The sequence below is a fragment of the Mugil cephalus genome, chromosome 13 (genome assembly GCF_022458985.1).
Source record: "Mugil cephalus isolate CIBA_MC_2020 chromosome 13, CIBA_Mcephalus_1.1, whole genome shotgun sequence".
NCBI classification, from domain to species: Eukaryota; Metazoa; Chordata; class Actinopteri; order Mugiliformes; family Mugilidae; genus Mugil; species Mugil cephalus.
The window spans coordinates 15,775,535-15,798,448 of NC_061782.1; the positions used below are offsets into that span (position 1 = coordinate 15,775,535).

Below are 22,914 nucleotides of genomic sequence, written 5' to 3' on the forward strand. Positions count from 1 at the left end.
AATGCATCAAAAGCAGAAGTGCAGATAATGGCTGTTTTTGTTCTGGCTTAATTGACTGAGAACTTCATTCTCAGTCACAAAATATGGGCAAAAAAAATCTTTTCATTAATTTACATGAGTGTGGCATTAAACAAAAGAAACCTAATAATAATTAACTATCAAAATACTGGTTGTGGTTATTTTAGTATCAATCCAGTGCCTCATATCCAGCAAATATATGTTACAAGTTATTATAAATATATTTTTTAGTTTTATTAAACATATTGTGAGCGTTTCTCCCCCCAGTGATGGTGTTCATATAATGACAAGGTTTAAAAAAAGGATTGATTTGACTGAAGTGTGTGTGCCTCTCAGTGAGGTTTAGAAGCATGTGGTTTTCATTCAGCCAATCAGAGAAGATCAAGGAAACATTCTTAGGTCAAATGTGGTCTGTAAGGTCTACCTACGCATTATACCGCGAAAAAAATGTCCTATTATTGTCTAATGTGATAATGTGTGTGTTGACAAGAGCCCGAATCAGCGGTTATGTTAGAACATAATTACTCTAAATATACGTTTATTTGTTTACCACTTAATGGAAAGGAACCATATATGTTAAATTAATTAATCTTGATTTTCTCCATTAAAATAAAACAAACGTAAGAAAAAAAAAACACAAAACTCTTCTGATGTACTTCAGTCAGAAGGGTTGAAATTCTGAATTTCCAAATATTTCAATAAGTGCCCTATAAAGGGTTAAGGAAAGCGGCAGCTGAACTAAAAAAAAAAAAAAAATAAATAAAAAAAATAAATTAAAAAGTACACATTTTCACCGTAAACATGACACAGTCCTAAGATCGTTAGATGACAAAGACGCGCTTGCTAAAGTCTGAAATGACAGTTTAAACCGCGAAAAGTGACATGATGTTGGAAACTTCCCTAATCACAGCCACACGTGATCACTTTGACATAAGGGAACGTCACATGCGGACACGTTTTATCCTTCCGCCCGACGACACTCGAAATAACTCAGTTGTCGCGCTTCGTGGCCCTAAACCAGCCACACATACGCATTCGGTTATCGGCGGCGGATGTTAATTTTTCTGAAACGATATTAGGCACCTCTGCGTCCGTACGCGCCGATTTAGCTGGGGGACTAGCGAACGGAGGCGGCGGGATATGCGTGTGTGAAACCCCAGCCTGCTCTAGCTTCTTTTTGTCCTGCTGCTCGGTGGTGGACGGACCGAGGGACGGAGGGACGGACGGAGGCCATGATGGGAGCCTGAGCCCGAGACTCGTTCAGCTGGAGCAACGAGAGCAGCGAGGAAAAAAAAAGGAAAAGAAGAGAAGAAGATGATTCCCCGGGACGGAACTACCACTGTCAAACCAGCCTGTGCACGCTTCTGATCCGTGTATAGTCTATATACATATAAGGTGGAGCCTGTCACTTTTTTTTCGGATGTGTTCATGGCAATCGGTCGATGACAATGTTGAATCGTTAGGAGGCTTTTGGATCGAGAAGGAGGTAGCATTAGCATTAGCTAACCCGTGGATACGGGTTTTGAGAACCGGTGACTTCTCTCTTCTCCGCTGCCCACCGCGGCAGCCGCCTTTGAGCCGCCGTCCCACATCTACGGGCTTTTCCCGAGGACATCTGCATGCATTTTAATCGGGGGTGTTTGCAAGACGAATCGCAGGGTTGGGAAAGTCGGGCCTGCACGGAGGAGCGGAGCGAGGCCCGTCTTTCTGGTCCAGAGGAAGAGCCTTTCTAATCCTACCCGCGGCCACCACTGCGAGCTGTGCTGGCTGTGGCACGACCCCACGAGGACCTGCACGATCCAGACCCACAGACTGCGACATATTACAGGAGACGGGCGATACTAGATAAACCTGACATCTACATTTACCCCACACGGACTCCTATCACCTGCTACAATGGCTGCGATTATAAAAGAAATGGTCAGCCGGAACAAAAGGAGATACCAGGAGGATGGTTTCGACCTGGACTTAACGTGTATCCTTGTCCGTGGTGCTCATTTTCACGGCTTTCGGAGCGTGTGTCAGTAAGATGTGGTAATTGCAATGATTAGTCGCACTGGAGGCAGAAATGTCAGCGGTGTAGCGTGAGGTGCTTAGCTTCCCTGCTACCAGAGTTAGCTGGCTGGCTAGTTGCTGAGAGGAGCCCCACAGCATGTTGGAAAGATCATAAAGATGGTGGATCTGTCAAAGCAGCACAAATGTCCCAGTCATATTGGAGCTGGAAAGCCCCGATCTACTGGACATTGCTGTGTGTTTGTGTGTGTTTTTGTAATTTTATTTTAAGGCCATCTAACTCAAAGCTCAAGCTGTATGACTGGCGTGAGGTTGTCAAATTGTAGTCAGCGTATCACCACAATAATGTGATGCTTGTAACACGGTGTCAGTATGTGATCCACCACCTTTGTGCTTGTAGATCCAGATGTGGTGGCGTGCAACTCGTCAGCTGGATTTATTTCGACAGAAATGTGCAAATCGCTGCAAAGGCTCGCATCCCTGACGCTTGCTAACCACCCTCCCCTCCCCTCCCCAGCCTCACCTCACCTCACTTCACTCACCTGTTTCCTGCATGGGTGAGTACCAATTGGTGGATCTCGACAAAACCTTTTGAGAAGTCGAGGAGGGAGCGTCCCTGTCGTGCTTTACGGGGCATGTGGTTCGTTTCCAGGTTTTAAGAGGCGCCCGTCTCAGGACTGATCCTCATGCCACGGTTCGCAGTTGACCTGGTTAACTGGTGCTGAAGTTGGCGCTCTGTGATGAACTACATTAGCAGCTGATGTGGTCGACCCTGGCTGGTTGAAATGCAAAAATGTAATCCGTGAGAGGGGCAGAGCGGGCCGGGAGGACGGCTGTGCACTTGACTTTCTGAGTTTTGATATTCGGTGACCAATCGATTGTCTGTGACTTGATTTTTTGTACATGTGAAGAGGAGGGGGGAGAAAAATTCCCTTTGTCCTCAGTCGTACGTTGAGAGTAAATTAAGGAGGTTGTGGTTATGCAGATGTCAGCTCGAGCTTTGAGGCGTTATTACAGAGCAAATTATTATTCTGAAACTGAAATTATTCATCTAAAAATAATCTCGAAAAAATGTTTCGCACTCAGATCTGTGGGGGCGGTGCAGTGGGGTGGTGGTTAGCACTGATGCCTCACAGCAAGAAGGTTCTGGGTTTGAATCCGGGTCGACCGGGCGCCTCTCTGCGTGGAGTTTCCACGTTCTCCCCGCGTTCGGGTGGGTTCTCTCCGGGCTTCCTCCCACCGTCCACAGACACGCTCGTTAGGTTCGCTGGCTCCAAATTGGCCGTAGGTGTGAGTATGAACGTTTGTTTCTTTCTCTGTGTGTTATCCCCGAGTTTAGACCCGTGACCTGTCCAGGGCTTCTCGCCCAATGACAGCTGGGATAGGCTCCACCCCCCTCGCGACCCCCCTAGAGGACAAGCGGTTACAGAAAACGAACGATCATAAATCTATAATGAAAGTGATTGTAAGACACGGTGACCCTCCAGGATGTAAAATATTGAAAAGGCCTTAATATTTATAGACGCGCTTTGCTCCCGTCATTATCGGCGCCGCTATTAACTCGCCGAGTTTCCTTTTTAAAAGAGTGGAAATCCAAAGCTGAGCGCTAGCTCACCTGCCTCGTTGTGACACTAAAGATAGAAACGTACTGAAGAAGTGATTTCGGGGGGGGGGAGCTGTCAGCTGTGTGATGTATGTGTGACTGCAGATGCCAAAAAAAACGTGAGCATCACAACATTTGATCGGGCGTCTTTCACCTGGTTGTATAATGTGGTGAGGCTTAATGTCATGCCGGGGCCCTGTGTTGTGCCTCTGTAGCTTCGGTGCAGGTGTTGAAGGGAGCACACCACTAAAAAGTGGCGCCTGTCCTCGGCTCGGAGCCTCGTCTCGTTCAGATGTGGGCCCTTTTTCGAACTCTCCCTTTTATCATTTTTGGCACGGTGTCTAAAAACAATATGGGCTCTCTGCAGTTATGTAATGCAGTATCACAGTTCTGGGAATTGCCCTTAAAATAGAGTTGCCAGTGATCTTGTATCAGCGTTGCTGTCTGAGTGCTCTCTCCCTCTCTTACCCTCTCAACCCACCACCTCTCCTTTGCTCTTTTTCTTTACTACTCCCACTGTAATTCTCCCTCCCTCTGCTTGCCCCCTTTTCCTCAGCTCTCCTCCTTTCCTGTCCTCCCCACCTCCTCCTCCTCCTCCTCCTCCTCCTCACTTAGCTCTTTGCCGGTTCCCACTCTCCTCTTTCTACCCACTCTTAGTTGTGGATTTGGCGTATGCAAAGAGCCGAGGCAGGGCTGGCTTTAAAGAAAAGGCGTGCCTGAAATGGCAGATTTTACTTTTTTTTTTTTTTTTTTTTCTTTTTCCCCCCCTCCCCTTCTACTTGGAGCTTCCGTCAGGGGTCCTGCATATGCGTTTCCTCCCAGCTGCAGAGACCAAGCCCCCCCATGCCCTGGGCTGAGGCTCTCCTGGGAGCAGTGGAGCTTTTTAAAAACACTTAAAATAGCGGGATCACTTTGCCTGTAGGTCTCAGGGTTGGAGCGCACCATTAGATAACACAGAAAAACCAGCATTTGTCTCCTGATTGCCATTGAGGCATTAATGGACAGGATCACAGCACAGCATGTCCACTGTGTCGAGCTTCATGGAAGCAGCTCGGCGGTATGCAAATAATACCATAGATTTGCTATCGGGGCTCGTTAAATTCATGCATCAAGGTCTGTGTCGAGCATGCAAGTTGTGTTAGGACGTTTATTCTGTTGCTCTTAAAAGGTTTTGTTGAAGGTGATTGTTTTTTTTGTTTGTTTTCGTCATAGTTTTTCTCAGCAGCATCTGTGCTCGTGCAGTTTGCCTCGGCTACTTGTTTGGGATTCCAACAGTTTTCTGAGCGCGTACACAAAGTGTGCCATGGGAAAGTGTGTCTTTTTGCATATGCAGGTGCTTGCATCCGTGCGAAGTCAGACGCGTGTGTCAAATTTTTCTGAGCAGTTAAAAAGCGATTTGACTCTTGTCGGGTAAAAAAAAAATAAATAAATAAATAAAGCAATGGTTTGCTCAAAGTGAAACGAGACACGTCCAATTAGAAATATTCGTGTTTTTCTATTTCTGACACCGTGGCGCAGGAAGTGTAAGAAAAGGTTGCCCTTTAGTCAGCGGTTAAAGTGTGAAATCCCACGGCTTATGGCGACGTGCAGACTTCAGTTACAGGTAGGCGTTGGCAGCCAAGTCTCGAGGCCACGGATGCCAACTGAATTATTCTTTTCGCGGCAGACGTATCGCTGATGTGTGCCTTTTTGAGATTGCGCGTATGTCGCCGTGTAATTGGCATTTTCCGTCGCAGTCCCCGCGCTGAATTGTGGAGCCTGGTTCGATTGACTTTAGACCACGGAAACGTTGCGCAGAAGAAGCAGAAGAAGCAGCAACCTGAATTTAAACTGGAATTTGCTTCGCGTGGTTCGTAAAAAAAATTCCCCTTGCACCTGTAACACAATACGTTTCTTGTTCGATGAAACTTTTTTTTATTCATTTTTTTTTTTTTTTTTTTTTTTTTTTTCACCCGTCTGACTTCATGGTGCATACATTAAATCTCCCAGATATCCAAATCAGGCCCCGGCGGAGCTCAAAAGAGAGATAAGCCGAACATTTGCGATCGTCCCAATATAACTTCGGGCTCTAAAAATAAACGTCAGGTCAGGGAGCGGCGACTCTCCTCCCCGTGCCACCCACATGTGGGCCTGGTGGAGGCAGGAGGGCCGTTACTCCTGTCCTCTCTCTGCCTGCTTCTCACTGTCAAGGCCATCTGTCACAACACGCGGACCGGCGCCCCTCCTCTGCGCTCCGACAAAGCTGCAGCTACTACAACGCGCTCGCGTTGGTCGAGACCGTCTCCGCGTCCGCGCAGCTGCGCTCTTACGGCCGCGTTTACGCCTTTTAAAACGCATTAGCCTTGAAAGCGTCCTCATCTGAGTCTCTGGGATGTGTTGCCTGCCTTCATGCATTATTTTCTAGACATGCTTGTACATTTCCTTGACTCCCCCCCCTTGCTTCAGATATCTACCCAAACATCATCGCTATGGGCTTTCCAGCAGAGAGACTCGAAGGCGTGTACAGAAACAATATAGACGATGTAGTACGGTGAGTGACGCCTCTTTTACCACCAGTATTGTCTTTCTGATTTGTTCATTCCTAATTGCATTCCCTCTTTTTTTCTCCCCCCCTCCAACAGGTTTTTGGATTCAAAGCATAAAAACCATTACAAAATCTACAACCTGTAAGTGTCCCATGTAACTGTTTGTATCTGAACTGGTCTTTGTTTACTTAGCAACTTCCTCTGCGCGATCGCTAACTGGAGTTTGTTCTTCCCATTTCAGCTGCGCAGAAAGACACTACGACGCTGCCAAATTTAACTGCAGAGGTAGGCTGCTTTACATCTTCTGTGAACGCTTCCTCTCTCTGAGAGAAGAAGGGAAAGAGGGAAAAAAAAAAAAAGGTCGACCTGAAAACCTAAAGTTGTGAAAATCTCCCAAAATGTCGACCGCGTCCTCCTCTTCTGTCTTCTCTTTGCTGACCCGTTTGCATCCGTGTTTTCTCTTCTCCCACCTCCTCCTCCCCCTCCTCTCTGATTACAACTTCGCGTGGGTCTCCGTCCCCGTCACGCCACCAGTTGCACAGTACCCCTTTGAAGACCACAACCCTCCTCAGCTGGAGCTCATTAAGCCCTTTTGCGAAGACCTGGACCAGTGGCTCAGCGAGAACGACAATCACGTGGCGGCCATCCACTGTAAGGCCGGGAAGGGCCGCACCGGGGTCATGATCTGCGCTTACCTCCTCCACCGCGGCAAGTTCATGGAGGCGCAGGAAGCACTCGACTTTTACGGAGAAGTCAGGACAAGGGACAAGAAGGTGAGCGCAGAGGCTGGTTGAAGTCGCGGCAGCTGTGTCGCAGAAAAGAGGATGTTTGTGGGATGATGTCAAGCAGATTACGGTCCTGTTTTAACACATGTAGCTGTTTAGCCGAGAAGATGATCGCGTGTTGCTAATTTGGCCGAACAAAACCTCCAGATCTCTAATCTTCACCTTCTCTGTGTCGCAGGGAGTAACGATCCCGAGCCAGCGCCGCTACGTCTACTACTACAGCTACCTACTGAAGAACCAGCTCGAGTACAAGCCGGTGGCGCTCCTCTTCCACAAAATGGTGTTCGAGACTCTCCCCATGTTCAGCGGGGGCACCTGCAGTGAGTCATGTTCGCCTCCCGACTCCAAAACCAAGGGCGTGTGGCGCGCGCGTCGATCGGGGCTCACCCACGCCGCGCTTTAACGGCGCGGAGCGGAGCGGGTCGCCCGTCCGCGGTAGAGCGGCGCCGACCTGCGCCGGGGCTTTAAGACTGAGTCGAGTGCGGCCGCAGTATTTTTGGACCTTGAGTCGCTTCTCATAACGTAGACTCTGCCTGCCTCACTTAAGCGAAAGCACTGAATCAGGCGGTCGGGCTTGATAGAAATGGAGATGGCCGTAAAGTAGTTTTTGGCTTCTTTGGCACACGAAAACAAGCTTTTTATTATTTCTTTCATTAAGACGAGTTGCAAAGTGCACCTTTTTAAACGGGGCAGCGCTTCGGACTGTACAGCAGACTCCACATTAAGGGTTTTATGTGCCTCGCTTAACAAGGAAGTAACTAGTGAGAAATAGAGGAATTAAATCTTCTGCCCAGTGATTTGTTGTTTTACACACACACTTAAGTGTTAATAAGTCACAGTTTCAGTCCCTCAATCATGAGTATTTACATATCACTGCATGTTTGCTCGGAGCTGCACTGGTGTGACTGTCGTCGAATGGCGCGCGTGCAACAATTTGTCGTCCCCTCCCGTTTGGGCGGCAGAGTGACACAGACGCAGAGCAGCTCCACTCGGAGTACGTTACACTTTTAATTATCTCCAAATTTCAGCTAATCACATTTTTTCCAGCGTGTGTATTTTTAGGCTAATTCTGTTTATTTTGCTCCGTTACAACCTCGGGGAAGAGGAGGGGGGGAAAAAATGAAAAATAAAATAAAATAATGGCGGAATAATTCTGCTTATCTGCTCAAATGTGTCTGAGTCACACGGCGCCGTGCTCTCCCTGTGTCTGAATTTGTCCATTTTTAGCCGTCGCTCACAGAAAAGCGCCTCTTCTTTCTCAGCGTCTGTGGCTTTTGCGCCCTAACACCTCACTGTGCTGCGCGGCCTCAACTGTATCGATCCTTCTCCTTCCTCCTGCTAACTCTTTCCTTTGAAAGAAAAAGGCCCTATTCTGAGTTTGACGTCTTCATGCACTGTTTTTTTTTTTTTTTTTTTTTTTTTTTTACACCCCTAATTTTTTTTTAGTTTTAAGCTCGCCACGAGATTACAAATTGGGAGTTTGACACAAATGCATCCACATCACACGCTTCTCAAAAAAGACAACTCTCGTTCTCGTTTGATTTTCAGCAATCTCAAGTTCCCCCTTTGTTCCTTCCCCTTTGTGCATCTCACAACGCACGACAGAAGACGCACACCTCCACTTTAAAGCCTCGTACTATATGTTTTCTTTCCTTCTTTTTTTTTTTTTTTTCTTCTTCTTTTTAAGAAAAGCTGTGTAGATGTAAATATCTGTGTTTGTGCCTGCTGCGCTGTCAGGTCAGCCGGGCCCTGTTTGTGATAATCTCCTTCTTTCTCTCTAAGGGGACAGTACCGTTAAAAACAGGAGCGAGCCGACCCCTCAGGGCTTCAAGAAAGGGAATTGGCATTGGGGTAAATGAGCCTTTCATCCATTATTATTATGTCACTCATTTGCTTTTATAAGGCCCCAGAGATCCAGCGGGCGGGAGCAGTGTGGGGTGGACATGTTGCCTAGCAGGGTGGGAAAAAGCTTAGAGGAATATGAAGTCGCCTCAAACATCACCACCCTTCCTATCTGGCAGGAACAAGAAAGGGTTAAAAAAAACGTCTAAATGCAACGTGTGGCGCTGGTCCAAGACCAAACCGTGACTGTCTATCAGAATAGGGTCCTGTGTCTCTGGTTCTGGGTCTCTTTGGGTGTTACATTTTGTGTACTGCTAATTAACCCTTTCTCCTCCTCAAATTTTTTTAATTTTTTTTTATTAATCATTAATGTTTTTGTCACTTGTACTTATTCAGTGAGGGGGAGTTTTGTGGTGTGCTTCTGTCAAACTCAAGTGATACCTTGTGTCCTGGTTTCACCCTCTGCTCCTCTGTCACTCACTCTCCTCCTCCTCCTCCTCCCTACTTCTTTGTGCCTCTCCCCCCCTTCACGAAATCTCACCCCTCGTCCCTCTGCGCCACTTTTTACAGATCCGCAGTTTGTCGTCTACCAACTTAAAGTTAAAATCCACACGTCGAACCCCAGTCACACGAGGCGCGAGGACAAGCACATGTTCTTCGAGTTCCCCCAGCCGCTGCCGGTCTGCGGGGACATTAAAGTGGAGTTCTTCCATAAACAGAATAAAATGATGAAGAAGGTTTGTTTGTTTGTTTGTTTGTTTGTTTTCACGTGTCGTTGTAGCTTCATTCGCAACATTTTGCGTGTCATGACCAAAAATGTCATATGAGTATCTCCTGGCTGAACTGAAGGAGCATGAGTTGATGTCCCGCTGCCTCAGATGTGTATTAACCCATGGCTTAAAATAGACTAAACAAACTATTTAGTCCTGTTTGGCAAGAGCTACATGGGCGAAAGGCTCAGGTTTTCCTAAAATAACTGGGTGTAACTGAGCTTTTTTTTAAAAAAAAAAAAAAAAATGAGACTATTTTTGTGAGTAGCTTGTAAATATTACCATCTTCATAAGAAACAAATGTGCGCTTGGTGGATTGGATTTGGTTTTTATGAAGGATTTCTGTTCCTTTTTCCTCCCAATTTATTTTTTTCTGTTCTTTGTTCCTCCAGGACAAAATGTTTCATTTTTGGGTGAACACATTCTTTATTCCCGGACCGGAGGAGAGTCTGGACAAGATCGAGAACGGCGCGGTGAACAATTCGGAGAGCCAGCAGCAGGGGGGACTGCCGCCGAGATCGGAACCGGGACCAGGACTGGAACCGGGGACGAGATCGGAACCGGGACCAGGCCAGGGCAAGCCGCAGAACGCGAGTCAGAACGAGCCCAAGGATGCCGGCAGGGATTCTGGCAGGCCCGTTGGTAGGGAAAGCTGCAGGGACATAAGCAGGTCCATCGGCAGGGGCGTTGGCAGGGACAGTGTCAAAGAAAGCGACAGGGAAAGCGACAGGGACTACCTCATCCTGACGCTCACTAAAAATGACCTGGATAAGGCAAATAAGGATAAAGCTAACCGCTACTTCTCGCCAAACTTCAAGGTAAGTGGTGACACAGGCTGTTGTTTTCAGATCTGGTTAATATGCATATTGTTTCATGATTTTCTCATTGCACACGCTAAAGTCCGCCGTCCTGATTTCCAGGTGAAGTTGTACTTTACGAAAACCGTGGAGGAGCCGAACTCTGAGGGTAGCACTTCGACATCCGTCACCCCGGACGTTAGCGACAATGAGCCAGACCATTATCGATACTCTGACACCACTGACTCTGATCCGGAAAATGAACCTTTTGACGAAGAGCAGCACACGCAAATCACAAAAGTGTGAACTCTTTTTAAAACAGGAAAAAGAAGAAATTATACACCAGAAAAAAAAAAAAGGAGAAAACTTGAATATAAACTCAAAAGAAGAACCTTTGTCCCTTCCCTCCCCCAGAACGGCAATAGAATATCATCATGTCAAATGCCAATTTTAGGGAAAAAAAGATAAATATCCTGACCAATATATTGTTTTTTTATTTTTCTTTTTTTTCTTTGGCACGGCCATGTACCATGTGCGAGGTATTGACACTGTTGCCCCATGGGAAAAGGTGCTGTAGCTATAAAAATGTGTTTATATATATATACATGCGCGTATGTATATACATATATACATGCATATATAAACAAACTTTTTTGTGTCAAAGACAATTGAAAGAGTACCACAATCAGGAGACGGGAGTTGAAGTGTGGGAGAAGTTAGAATGATATACTAGGACTATGCTGCTCCTTCTCCTGTCTAAACCAAGGCCAGTGCTGCAGTCACTTTGTTTCACTCTCTCTTCTCCTCCTACCCCCCCTCCCTCTCTCATCTTTTACTCCCCCCCTCCCCTCCTCCTCCTCCACTCTCCCTCCTATCCTCCTTCCTATATTCCTTTACTGTGAATGCTTCTTGTGCTCTTTGCAGGCTGTCTCACGTGACTTTTGGCCTTTGTGCAGTGCAAACTGCATGCGGGCAGTGGGTTAGGGGGTGGGCGGGGTTATGAAGAGGCTGTGATGATGTCTAAAGCATTGCCATTCCTGTTCCCACTGTGTACATGTTTTAAATTATGCAGAACAAGGCATCCCATGTAATTGTTAATGTTTTTTTTATCCTAAGATAATAAAAATATAATACACAAAACAGCAGGGAGACAAGTGTTTGCAATAATGTCGACACTACATTTAAAGGACAATGGTGATTTGCATGTATTGGAATTGGCGTCCATCCCTAATAAATGTATGCAATGTTGTCTTTTCTTAAAGAAATCAGCTTTGAGATGTGTCTTCTGCGTGGGGTGCCCCAGTGCTTTGAGTCATGCCCATAAAATTACATCAGAGGTTTATGTAATGCGCTCTCCCTTTGCTCCCCCCCCCCCAGCTAATGAAAATCATCCAGAGTGAAAATGAGTTTTGTCACATGCACGTCATCAGGCAGCTAGGTCGGCGGCTGGGACCCGCACTCACGTTTTCAAGTGCGACAGCGGCCAGACCCTGTAATCTAAAGTTTGCTATGTGTGAAGTGGAGCAAAATGTGCACAACGCTTTGTGAGAAAAATGCTGTAAAGCAGGTTGTCGTTGCAGCTGTTGGCGCCGCGTTAACAGTGACTTCCTGCTTTAAAGGTCAGTGCTGCAAATAGCGGGTGGAACCTGTGGTAGGGAAGTGATGGAAAGATTGTTAGAAAAAAGTTCACCTGAGGGCTAAGTGCCCACTTCAAGCAAAAAGAAAATCAGGCTAATGGCAGCCTGAGAAGCAGAAAAATGTTATCATTTGAAGAGGCAACTATTTGCTTTCATTCAAACTTGACTGGCAGTTGAACTTCATGCAACCAGTCTTTTATGATATTTGTGCCAAGCAATAGAACATTCCCATTGTGATTCTGATTTCAAAGCGGACTGACCTCTGAACCTTGATTAAAAACATAAACGCTGGTTCGGTATGTGAGCCGAGAGCTGCCTCGCATACCAAACCAGCAGCGTTGCATGCAGAGTGGCTGCTGCTGGTTAATCAAGGCGTTCTCCACATGAAATGAGCAGAGGAAGGAAAGGCTACCAGCCCAGGAGGGAGGAGTGCGAGGCCTCGAGCAGACGAGCCCGCTCTGCTCGAGGCTTGTGCGACTCCCCCAAATGAAAGAGTAACAGGATTAACAACCATGTCGCTGTGACAGCAGAGAAGAAGGTGGCAGGACCCTGGCTAAAGCATAGCCCAGAGTCTCCTGATGATAAAATAAAGTATGAATTAAACATATATATTTTTTAAAAAAAAACGGAAAAAAAAAAAGAAAATGTTACACCCCCGGAGGCTGGCTGTCACATAATCCCCCTCTGCTCTATTAAGACTCTTTGGTGTTGATAGAGACATCAAAGCCAACCAGTGCAGCGTCAAATGAGACAGGCAGGCATTCGCAGGGGCCCGGCTGTAATTGGCTGAGCCGAGAAGGAGGGAGAGACTCGGGTAGATTAATAATGGATGTGGTGTGCTGGGTTGAGAGAGACCAGAGAGAGATGCCTCAGCTCTCCACAGGCAGACTGAAGAGAAGGAAGAGGCCCAGACTTCACTCGAGTCCACGTCTCTGCTTTTGATTGCAACCCCTCTTCACGCACACTAACTCCACATCACAGGATGCACCTGAAATATTAATCTAAATCAATGTATAGCTTCATTTGTATGTTCTGAGCTCTGCCTCCCCTCAAAGATGTTTGGTTTGTCTGCATCGGCACCTCTTGAGGGATGAGACGGAGATGGAGAAGCAGGCGATTTGGAGGAATGTTTGCTTTGTATGTTTGAATATAGATGTACCTCAAATGTGAGGGTTATATATTATACATCAAACTGTGGTACAATGCAATACACCATTTTCAGGATACGACAGGGCTTAATTCTACTAATCTTTCTACCTCATGTTAGTCCATTAAGAAAGAAACTTTACACGCAAAATGACTTACGATATTGTAAGATAAAGTCAATGTAAGGCAATATGTTCACGTTGTGAGACAGCTATGAGGTTAGACTTCAAAGTTATGAGTTATCTTAGGTCTTGTCATACTTGAAGTTTTACAGATTTCCACCCAGGGGTGAAGTGTGCGAGTTTCATGTTTGTGTCCTTTGAATTTCTGAATGGGGAAAGACCTCAAAATATATATATCATCTAACACATGCCACCGTTATGAACATATTGTCCTGGTAGCGCCCAAGCTTAGCTAACAAGCTATTACTTCTGCTATTAATTCTTTTACTCTTAGATGCCTTCAGTTAAGTTTGTGTTATCTGTGAACCATCTTTTGGTATTCAATATCTCGCAGTCATACCTAATTTATACCACTGCGCTAAACTGACGCAGTTACACCTTATGCAGAACCTGCGCGGACCTCGCTGCGCAGCTGACGTGCACTTCCCCAGAAATGTAACTTCGCACTGCAGCGATGCAAGAGCTGCAATTGGTCCGATTGGTTGTTGCGTATTTCTACTTTAGTATTTCGAACTGGTTATTTTTGATCAATAAAGAATTGGTAAGGTTAACTTTTTTCAGCCGCAATTGTTGAAAGAAAGTAGAAACCAAAATTAACCTGACACAGCGCCATCTAGCGTTTGGGTGGTGGTGTTACAGAGCGAAACAGACTAAAAGGCACAAATGTCTCACAACGGCTGAGCGTATTGGACGTATTGCATGTTGAATTAATTCACTATGTTTTAATTAATTCTAATTGATGTGAAAGCTTGGACGGTGCGTTTCATGCTGCTTCAAATGGGGCCGTGCTAACTGCGTTCGTGCTCTGAGTTTTCCGTGGTTGTTTGGTGTTTCCTTGTAATTTTAAAATATGTTTGAGGAAAATTGTGACATTTCCATCAGTCCCATCACACGGCCAAATTCTTGCTTTTAAATGTCTGACTGAAGTTACATGATCGATAACAAATAGATAACTGCGTAGATGCCAACTGTGCCAACTTGTTCTCGCAACTTGAACATCAAGAGCTTGTTCTACACGTCTGCCACGTTGTAACCACAAGCTCACTGGTTACATTTGGAGACAGAAATAGGTTTCATATGCCATCATAGTGGTCCTAGTGGTCAATGTTGGTATTGCAATAAAACATATTGTCATTCCCAAAAATCACTTTCCTTTCACCTCTAAATGTTTTTTTTTTCCATTAGGACTCTTAATTCCATATTTTAGAAAACCTTTATATAAGGTATTAAATAAGCAGTAATAATAATGATGATATAGCAATCCAAACTATATGTGTTCATTAGCGAAAAGCCAGAGGCACCCAGTCAAACACACTCTTCTCTTTAAAGCTTCAAAGCATAACGTCTTCTTAGTCATAGCAGTATTTGAAATTATTTTAGAGATGTCACCTTAGTGTCTGTTGCACTTTAAGGCACTTTTCAGACTCAGTAGCGACATCCGCTTTATTTTTTAAATATTTTATTGAAACTACACATTCAGGAAGGGGACACGTTACTGTATATGCTCCATATTGGGTCTTATTTTAGCTTCATACATCTTTTAAAAGTGACCAGATCGTTACAGTTGTTACAACTCAGTAACAACAAGTTTGACTGTGAATCTTTCCGTTCAGAATGTCATAATATTGATTCACCATGGCCTAAATGGCCATGGTGAATCAATATTATGACATTCTGAATTCTGTTCCATAACTCATATTCATACACCGATCAGGTGTAACATTATGACCACTGTGTAGGTCTCCCTTGCGTCTCCAAAACAAAACAGACTCGTCAGAGAATGGACATGGGCCTTCTGAGGGTGTCCCATGGAGGGTGTCCCGTGGTGTCTGGCAACAGAACATTGTTAGCGGCGGGGTTTGGGTTGATGGGAGGGGGCCACTGTGGGTCTCGTTCCAGTGCGTCCCACAGATTCATGCTCAGTTTGAGATCTAGTGAATTTGGAGGTTGGGTCAACACCATGTGCAGTTTTTCATGTTTTTTGAGTTGTTCCTGTCAGGCTGCATCCTGCTGGGGTTGGCTGCTTCCATCAAGGAGTGTCATTGCTATGGGGTGGGGGGCCTGGTCTGGTCTAAGTCTGTGGTACATGTTAAAGTAACATCCACATGAATGTCGGGTCCAATCATTTGTCAGCAGAACATTGCATTGACACAAGATGGTCAGTGTTACTCATTTCTACTGTCAGTGGTTTTAATGTTGTGACTGATTGGTGTGTCTTTTTCCTGGTATGCTTGGACTTCCAGGCCCTATGCATTAAACTACAGTGAAAAGCAAAAAAAGAGATGACACCAAAAATACTGAGATTTAAGGATAGTATTATGGCCACATGAGGGGGTGGGGAGTATGTATGTGTGGGGGTCAGTCTGGCCTACAAAGAGAAGATAAGCCCAAGCTGGTAACCCCATTTCCCTTCCATCTGTTGGTAGCAGTTGTAGATCATGGCTGTACTCACCAGGACCTGGCAACCCATCCCCCCAAGCCCCCTCTCTCTCTTTCTCTCTCTCTGGCTGACTGCACAGCTGTGTTGCGTTTGGATTAGGCCAAGAATAAAACAGGAAGTAGAAATTAAACAAAAGCTTAAACACACACACACACACATACACACACACAGAGAGAGAAAGAAACACACACTCTCTCACACACACAGGCACCGTAAGTTACCAAAGACTCAGCAGCACAAGTGACAGCCTGTGGAAAAAGTGCGCGCGCACACACCCACACGTGTAGACTATCACGCTCACAAATACACACACTGTGCATACGCATCCACTGCACTGCACGAACAAAGTCTCCCTCCAACCAGCGCGAGCCCAGGCAGGACCACAGGCGTGTCATTTCTCTGTGCCCACACTCGTGCTCACACATATGGTCTTCTCACATGTTCGCTGCCCTCCCTCCTCTTCATGGAGGTCAGGTGTGGCAACCGACGTGAAAAAAAAAAAAAAAAAACTCGCCAGTGTAATGATACTAATATGCAAGTGTTTTGTTTAAGAGCACACATTGGGTTGCAAGTGAATGAGATCAAAACACAAGTTGCTCTGATTACTTATGCATTCTGTCAGATTTTTTTTTTTTTTTTGAGAGGCGGGTATTAATCCGCTACATTAAATCCCATCCAGCTTTTCTTCGGAGATAAAGACAAATATTTAAACAACTGCTGCTTTTATCAGCATATCAATCAATACATTCATCTAATTTTAATGCAAGAATCTTGACGAATACCTCTTGGTCATGAAAGTACACCATAAATCTGAGAATATACTTCAGCTCTGTCATATTAAATCAGCTCTTCTCTGCTGTGTGAACTTTGTGCATATTTGCTGCGCTGTTTTTCTTCTTGTGCGAATGCAGCCGATATATAGGACATACACAGGAACTATGAGTGAATGAGGAAGTGGAATTGGGAAGAAGGCGGGTGAGAAGAAACTCAGTTAATACATACAGTGTGTGTGTGTGTGTGTGTGTGTGAAGCAGCTCAGGGTTGATTCAGTTGCGTTTGAAGTGCTTCTCATCATGAGTTGGACCGAATGTTAATGAATATACGGTAAATGTTTTCTCGTGTTATTTTTTACTGTCAAGACCTGAGTCACCTAATGAGTCACACGAGCTCTGTTTTTGTGGGAGGTTATTTTTTCTTATTTTTATTTGTTATTTTTTTTGTTGTTGACATGGATATACCAGCATGCCTCGTCAGTCTGTGTGTGTTTATGTGCATCTTCGCGAATAGGAGAAGCACATGGAAACACTTACTGTATTGCTGTCGCCACTGAGCCCTCCCCTTCCTCAACACACACACACACGAGTACTTACTCTTTCTGTGTGATCAATGAAGAGTACATGTGTCCATTGTACTGAATAATAGTCCGCATGCCCAGCCAGAGGCAAAAAAACATAGAGAGAGGCGTATCGGCTTTACTATAAGGGTATACATATGTACATTGCTACAACAGGAACTTGCATTGTGTTAGTGGAAAGTGCTCCTGCTGCAGGGCATGTATGTATAGCTGTGTGAATATGTGTGCATGTGAAAAATGCACGTTCCCCTGCCATCCTTTTATCAGGCTTCACTCTGACAGGCTCTGTTCTCTACCTGACTTTTACCCTGAAAATCTTAGAGCGGGCGTAATCCTTCCCCCGAGCCTCCTCACCCTCATCCTCCTCTTCCTCCTCACTTTCTTCCCTCCCTCCATCTAGTGCCATCAGGAGGGTAATATGAGGCATATGGCTGCTGATGACAGTCTCTAATCCTCGCGTTGATAACTGATAGTTACCCGCGCGCTCCTCATCCCCGTCTCATCCGTATGTACCAAGAACAAGGCGGGGAGACGCAAGTGTCTGCGCTGATACTCTTTGCTCAGCCCCGGCGTCGCTCCACTCTGTGTCTCCCCCAGCTGAGAGTCATTATCTGAAATGGCTGATGTGAGAAAGGGCTGATGGACAAGGCCGATATTAGTGTTTGTGCGGCAGAATGAAAGTTGAAAATGGTGCCGGAGACTTTCTGGAGAGTTCCAGAGAAGAGAAACTGCTTGTGAGTGAGATGCATTGAAGAGCAGCTAATACTGAGAGCTTGCGGAGAATGTAGGATGCCTGACGGTTCTGTTTATTTCCTTTTGAAATAGTTCAGTTTTATTTCCCACCAACTAATTAACTCTCAACTGATCACCTTCAGCCTGTGATACATCTAAAAACCATTCCACAGATTTAAAGGTATGGACTAGTACATCTATAGAGATACTGACATGTAGTTCAGGTGTCAAATAAACAAAGCTGCTGTAGTGGCTATTGTTGAAAATAATAATAATAAAAATGTGATCTTTATTTACGAACAATACATGAATATGGAATAACTGTCTGTGATGTCAAGCACAGGTTTCCTGAAAAGAATTTGAAGCTCAGTGTGGTGACCATGCACGTCGCCATCTTGGATTTGCCTGACCCCTGCTGATCTCCAGACTAAGAGGTGCAGCATTGTGGAGCTGAGGTGAGCTGACAGCTAGCAACCAGAGGAGGTAATTGCCTTTGCGCTTAGTTATACATAATTTTTAAACGGATGTTTAGGAAATTCACTCCCTTAAAAAGATATCATGAAGAGACCAAAGTGACCAAAATTGCGTTTTGCTTTTAAGTTGTTCATTGTAACTTGGTCGTCTGCAGAGACTGACTTGAATTTTATCATCATCAGATCTGTGTGGACAAATGTGAAGCCTGTAACCTTCATCGAACTAAACAAAAATGTAACTAATGTTTAATTTTTCCACGTGTCAAATTTACTGCCTTGTTTGAGATTTAACTTATCCTATTTTAACTTAAATTCCTCTGTCTTCTTCTGTAATAGGCAAATGTCCAGTGTCTAAGAAGGAGCAAATGACTAAGCAAGACACTGAGCAGTGTCTTGTTGTTACGCAAGAGTGTTGTGAGTGTGCGCTGGTAGACCATAATCTGGCCATCTTGCAGTTTGACTGCACTTTAAGTAAGACTTAGACTTAGACTTAGCTCGTATAGTATGTCTGCTTATTGTTGCACTTGTTTGATGCTAGGCTGTGTCTGCAAACGTTTTGCTAGTTTTTAACGTGAAGTCAACTTGGCTCATTTTGACACGTGTTTGTTCACTAACTAGACATCTCCTGTAGACTAGGATAACACACATGGACATGAGCACTGCTAAGAAATACTCTTGCGTCACTTGTTCTCCGGTGGATGATTTAATACAGGTCATATACAGAACAGAAGAGTGATGCATGCTCACTCCTGAACTTTCAACCACATATGACAACTGAACATCACCAGTTTGCTGTTTCATGCAGTTGAAAAGGAGTAAGCATAAAATTAGCGAAATGATTCAGTAATGCCAGTTACAGCTCCATGTCTGTCTAGAGTTTCCTATTAATCACCACAGTCAGTGGTCATTCAAAGACTGTAGCTGCAAAACCATCTGAGCAGTGAAATGAGCAATCAGGGTTTCATTGTCAGCAAGTTAAAAAAGAAAAGAAAAAAAAAGAGTGTGACGGTAGAGTACAGCCTTTAGTTTACCATGATATGATCTTAAAAAGGGGAACTAATGGACTAATCTTTTTTTTTTTTCCTAATAATACACATGACATGCTTTGGGGGGTTCAGTTCTGCATTTTACGTGCTTTCTTAAAGTTTATTTCAGGTAGTCAGATGACAAAATTTATAGCTCTCTCATGTCTATATATAACAGTCAGGCATAGCACTATGACCACCAAACCAACTAACATTGTGTAGGTCTCCCTTGGGCCTCCTAAACAGTTGCGACTCATCAGGTAATGGACGCAGGTCTTCTGAGGGTGTCCTGTGGTGTCTGGCAACAGGATGTTGTTGGTGGGGGTCTTTGGGTCCTATGGGTTGAGGGGAGGGGCCTCTGTAGATCTTGTTCCACTGCATCCCACTGATACTTGATGGGTTTGGGATATAGTGAATTTGGGGGTGCTGTACCTAAAGTGTGTGTGCTTGTGTCAGGGTGCATCCTGCTGGGGATTGATGTCTGGTTTGGTCTATGTGTGGAGGGTACCTATCTAAGTAACCTAAGTAACATGTATACAATTGCCAGAACCCACAGAACTTTGAATTGCCACAAAATGTTATTTATGTCTCCTGTCAGTGGTTTTAATGTTCTGGCTGATTGGTGTATGACACTACAAGTAGAAGCCTTAGCCTAACATAGCATCCATCACCACCAAGCTAACATGTTGTATCTTGGTTACAAAAATACCCAAAATGTACAAATGGCTAGATGCAACGGTTTCCTGTATTTTGAGGTAGTTGCCTGACCACCTGTGTCCCTCTGCAGCCAGCGTCCATGGTATTACCAAGCGTATTTTATAATTATTACTCACTAGTCCCTTAAAAATGCGGATGGACAGAAAGAAATAGGTCGCCACGCTAGGCGGCCTGAGCCTCCGTACGTGAGATTCCTTTCAGATGAGATGGATCAATGGCTGTTTATCAGAACATCTTTTGCGGCGACAAACATCTCGTGTAAACCAAAAGGCTCCTTTCTCTAATCAGTATTTACGGTACGGTATGCATTTATTTAAACCTCCTGACAAACCTGTAAACTTCTCGTCTGCAAGTGTTTATGAGCGAAGCCGAGGGACGATACTTGTGTAAAGACGGTAGGCAGTGGAAACTTGTGGCGTGTGCGTACAGTACATACAGTACTCGCGCAAACAAGTGACATACTTTCTCGTAGATGTCAGTCACAGGAGTGGGTAAGCGTGGTCCGTGCTCTCATTTAGAGCCTGCCAGTCAGCCAGCTACTCAACCAGCCCTGAAACCAGCCAGCCAGAGCTTTTTAAAGGGCCTGTGATTTGACAGAATCCCGTAGGGGGGAGACGGTGGTGGGGGGGTGGTGAGGGGGGATTAGGATTAGCAGCTGTTTCCCCTCAAACAGTGGAGAAGATACGCTATAGCTACACCACGCTGATGGCAAATTAATAGATGAATAGAACATGCGTGCGACGTCTCAGATAATGTGCTCAAGCTCCCCGTTTCATAAATAGCGAGGAAGGTGTCCTTTTCTTGAACCCGACCGCGTGGATCGGCTGTCACACGCGTACTGTGAGTAGCGGGGCGGGAGGCGAAGGCATATTGTGGCAGTGAGAAAGGTTTAAAACATCATCACTTTAATCTGGGAGCACAAAGCCAGCCACAGATTATGCTTCTGCCTCTCAAGCGATTCTGCTGCAGATCCGGTTCAGATGACCCCCGCTAACACCCTCCGAGACAGGGGCTTTTAACCCCAAACAAACACCGATAGCAAGCAGCCAGCAAATGAGAACACACAGCAAGCACACACGCACACATTATCCACATCCATGGCATCGGCTGCACCACCCACGGCATCCAAAAACACACACACAAACACACGCAGAGGGCACCCTTAGCACATGCTCACAGCCGCAAACAATAACAGATAAACACACGGGCTTATGTCAGCTCCACTTGCATCCATTTCAGGCTATTAAGCAAGACACAAAAAGCCCAAACTGTTGCGTGGCTAACAGGTTCTTGAGGTAAAAGTGACACAATCGCTGGTGTGAAGAGGCAGCACACGCCGTGTCCGGCCCTTTAACTCTCACGCACGCGGCAGGAAGTGAGGATGATGCCGCCGTGATGTGAAAGAGTTACAGAATAATTGGTGGCGTATTATCGAAAGCTTTCCAAATGTTAAACTGCTGACCTTGTGGACCTGTGTTACCAGAATCAAAAGAGCTGAGGTAACCGGGTTTCTGCTTTTTTTTTTTTCAAGTAAAGCAGCAACCACACAATTAGCTCCCTGTGAGTTAATGACTAGTCTTCTTTATAGCTTATAAAAACCTTGGAAGGCCACATCCTGCGCTCAAAGAAAGGCCTTCCCTGCATATCTGTCCAAATATTGAACTATTTCAGCTCGCCGAGACTGACACACTCTGTATAATTGACAATATTTTTCTAGCTCGTTCATGTTTAATGGGAACTATGCATTATTCAAGTGGTATCTACATTGAACTGGAACTTAACCTCCGCTAAAGAGAGACAGATGCAGCGCAAACGGAAAATGGAGAGAGGGAGCGAGCGCGATGCGGGAGAGGAAAGGGATATAAAAGTGGAGTAAATTCGACGGCGGTTCACCACAATACACTCGAGACCTGGGGGATGAGTCAGTCAGAGAGGAGATGGCCGTGTCAAAGAAAATTATGAAAGCAAAAGGCGCAGAAGAAAGAAAGAGGAAGGGTTTTAACGCACGAGTGGCATTCTGTTTGAACCGGGGCCCCTGATTTTCAACTCGGAGGGTGACGTTTTTTTTTTTCAAGAACGTAATGATATCTCAGTCTGCCTCTTAAACCTCGGAGAACTCGTGAAAAGTTCTTTGCTGGCGTGAAAAGGCTGTGGGGGTTTTGTAATTTTTTTGCCCAGCGCTTCAATAAGCCTCAAACTAATTGCCCCCCACCACCCCCACCCCTACCCTTTCTCTTCATTTAGGCCATTTGTGTCTTTATGTAGAGCAGATCTGGCAGATTTTTTTTTTCTTCTTCATGCTGTACAATTGCAAAGCTTAACCACTCAAACCACATGGAAAATGCCCCACACCCTTAAATAACGGTTACGTGTGTGTGTGTGTGTGTGTGTGTGTGTGTGTGTGAGACAGAGTGAGAAAAAGAGGTAAAGAGAGAAAGCAAGTGAGAGCACACCCAGTTTCCTGTCTCCAAATAAAGACTTGCGTGTGCACATACAGTGCATGTGTGCAGGGATATGAAATCATGTACGTGCAAAACCCGACCTAATGCAGGTTAAAGGTGATTTTTGAGAGGCTCGGCCCCGGTCACATACTCGTAGGGCCAAGAGATGACACCGCCGGTCCCAGCAGGGCGTGTCGGGTAAATCGGGACATTAAAGCCGCCGTCCATATTATTCTGCAACGCACAAGGCCAGATTTGTCCAGATTTACAAGCGGCGCTTTGCGTGTCCTGGTGAAATTTTGGAAACGTAAACACTCCATTCCTGTGTCACAATGAGCCCAATATCATCTTCTTCCTGGATGATTTCAACCATGACTCCCATCAGATAGAAAATGACAAATTGCTGAGGTTTCA

General features: G+C 45.3%; 1 protein-coding gene across 2 annotated transcripts; it reads left to right on the plus strand.

Moving 5' to 3' along the window:
• Positions 1–1,034: 1,034 nt before the first annotated feature.
• On the plus strand, positions 1,035–11,618 carry LOC125018803 (phosphatidylinositol 3,4,5-trisphosphate 3-phosphatase and dual-specificity protein phosphatase PTEN). Of its 2 annotated transcripts, XM_047603158.1 has the most exons (10): positions 1,037–1,993; positions 6,080–6,164; positions 6,256–6,300; positions 6,401–6,444; positions 6,694–6,932; positions 7,123–7,264; positions 8,727–8,795; positions 9,357–9,523; positions 9,949–10,374; positions 10,477–11,618. In XM_047603158.1, the coding sequence occupies exons 1-10, from the start codon at positions 1,915–1,917 to the stop codon at positions 10,657–10,659; spliced, it is 1,479 nt and encodes a 492-aa protein (XP_047459114.1). In that variant the 5' UTR covers positions 1,037–1,914; the 3' UTR covers positions 10,660–11,618. The 2 variants fall into 2 exon arrangements, with proteins under 2 accessions (XP_047459115.1, XP_047459114.1); XM_047603159.1 differs by lacking the exon at positions 8,727–8,795 and having other exon boundaries at positions 1,035–1,993.
• Positions 11,619–22,914: the final 11,296 nt, after the last annotated feature.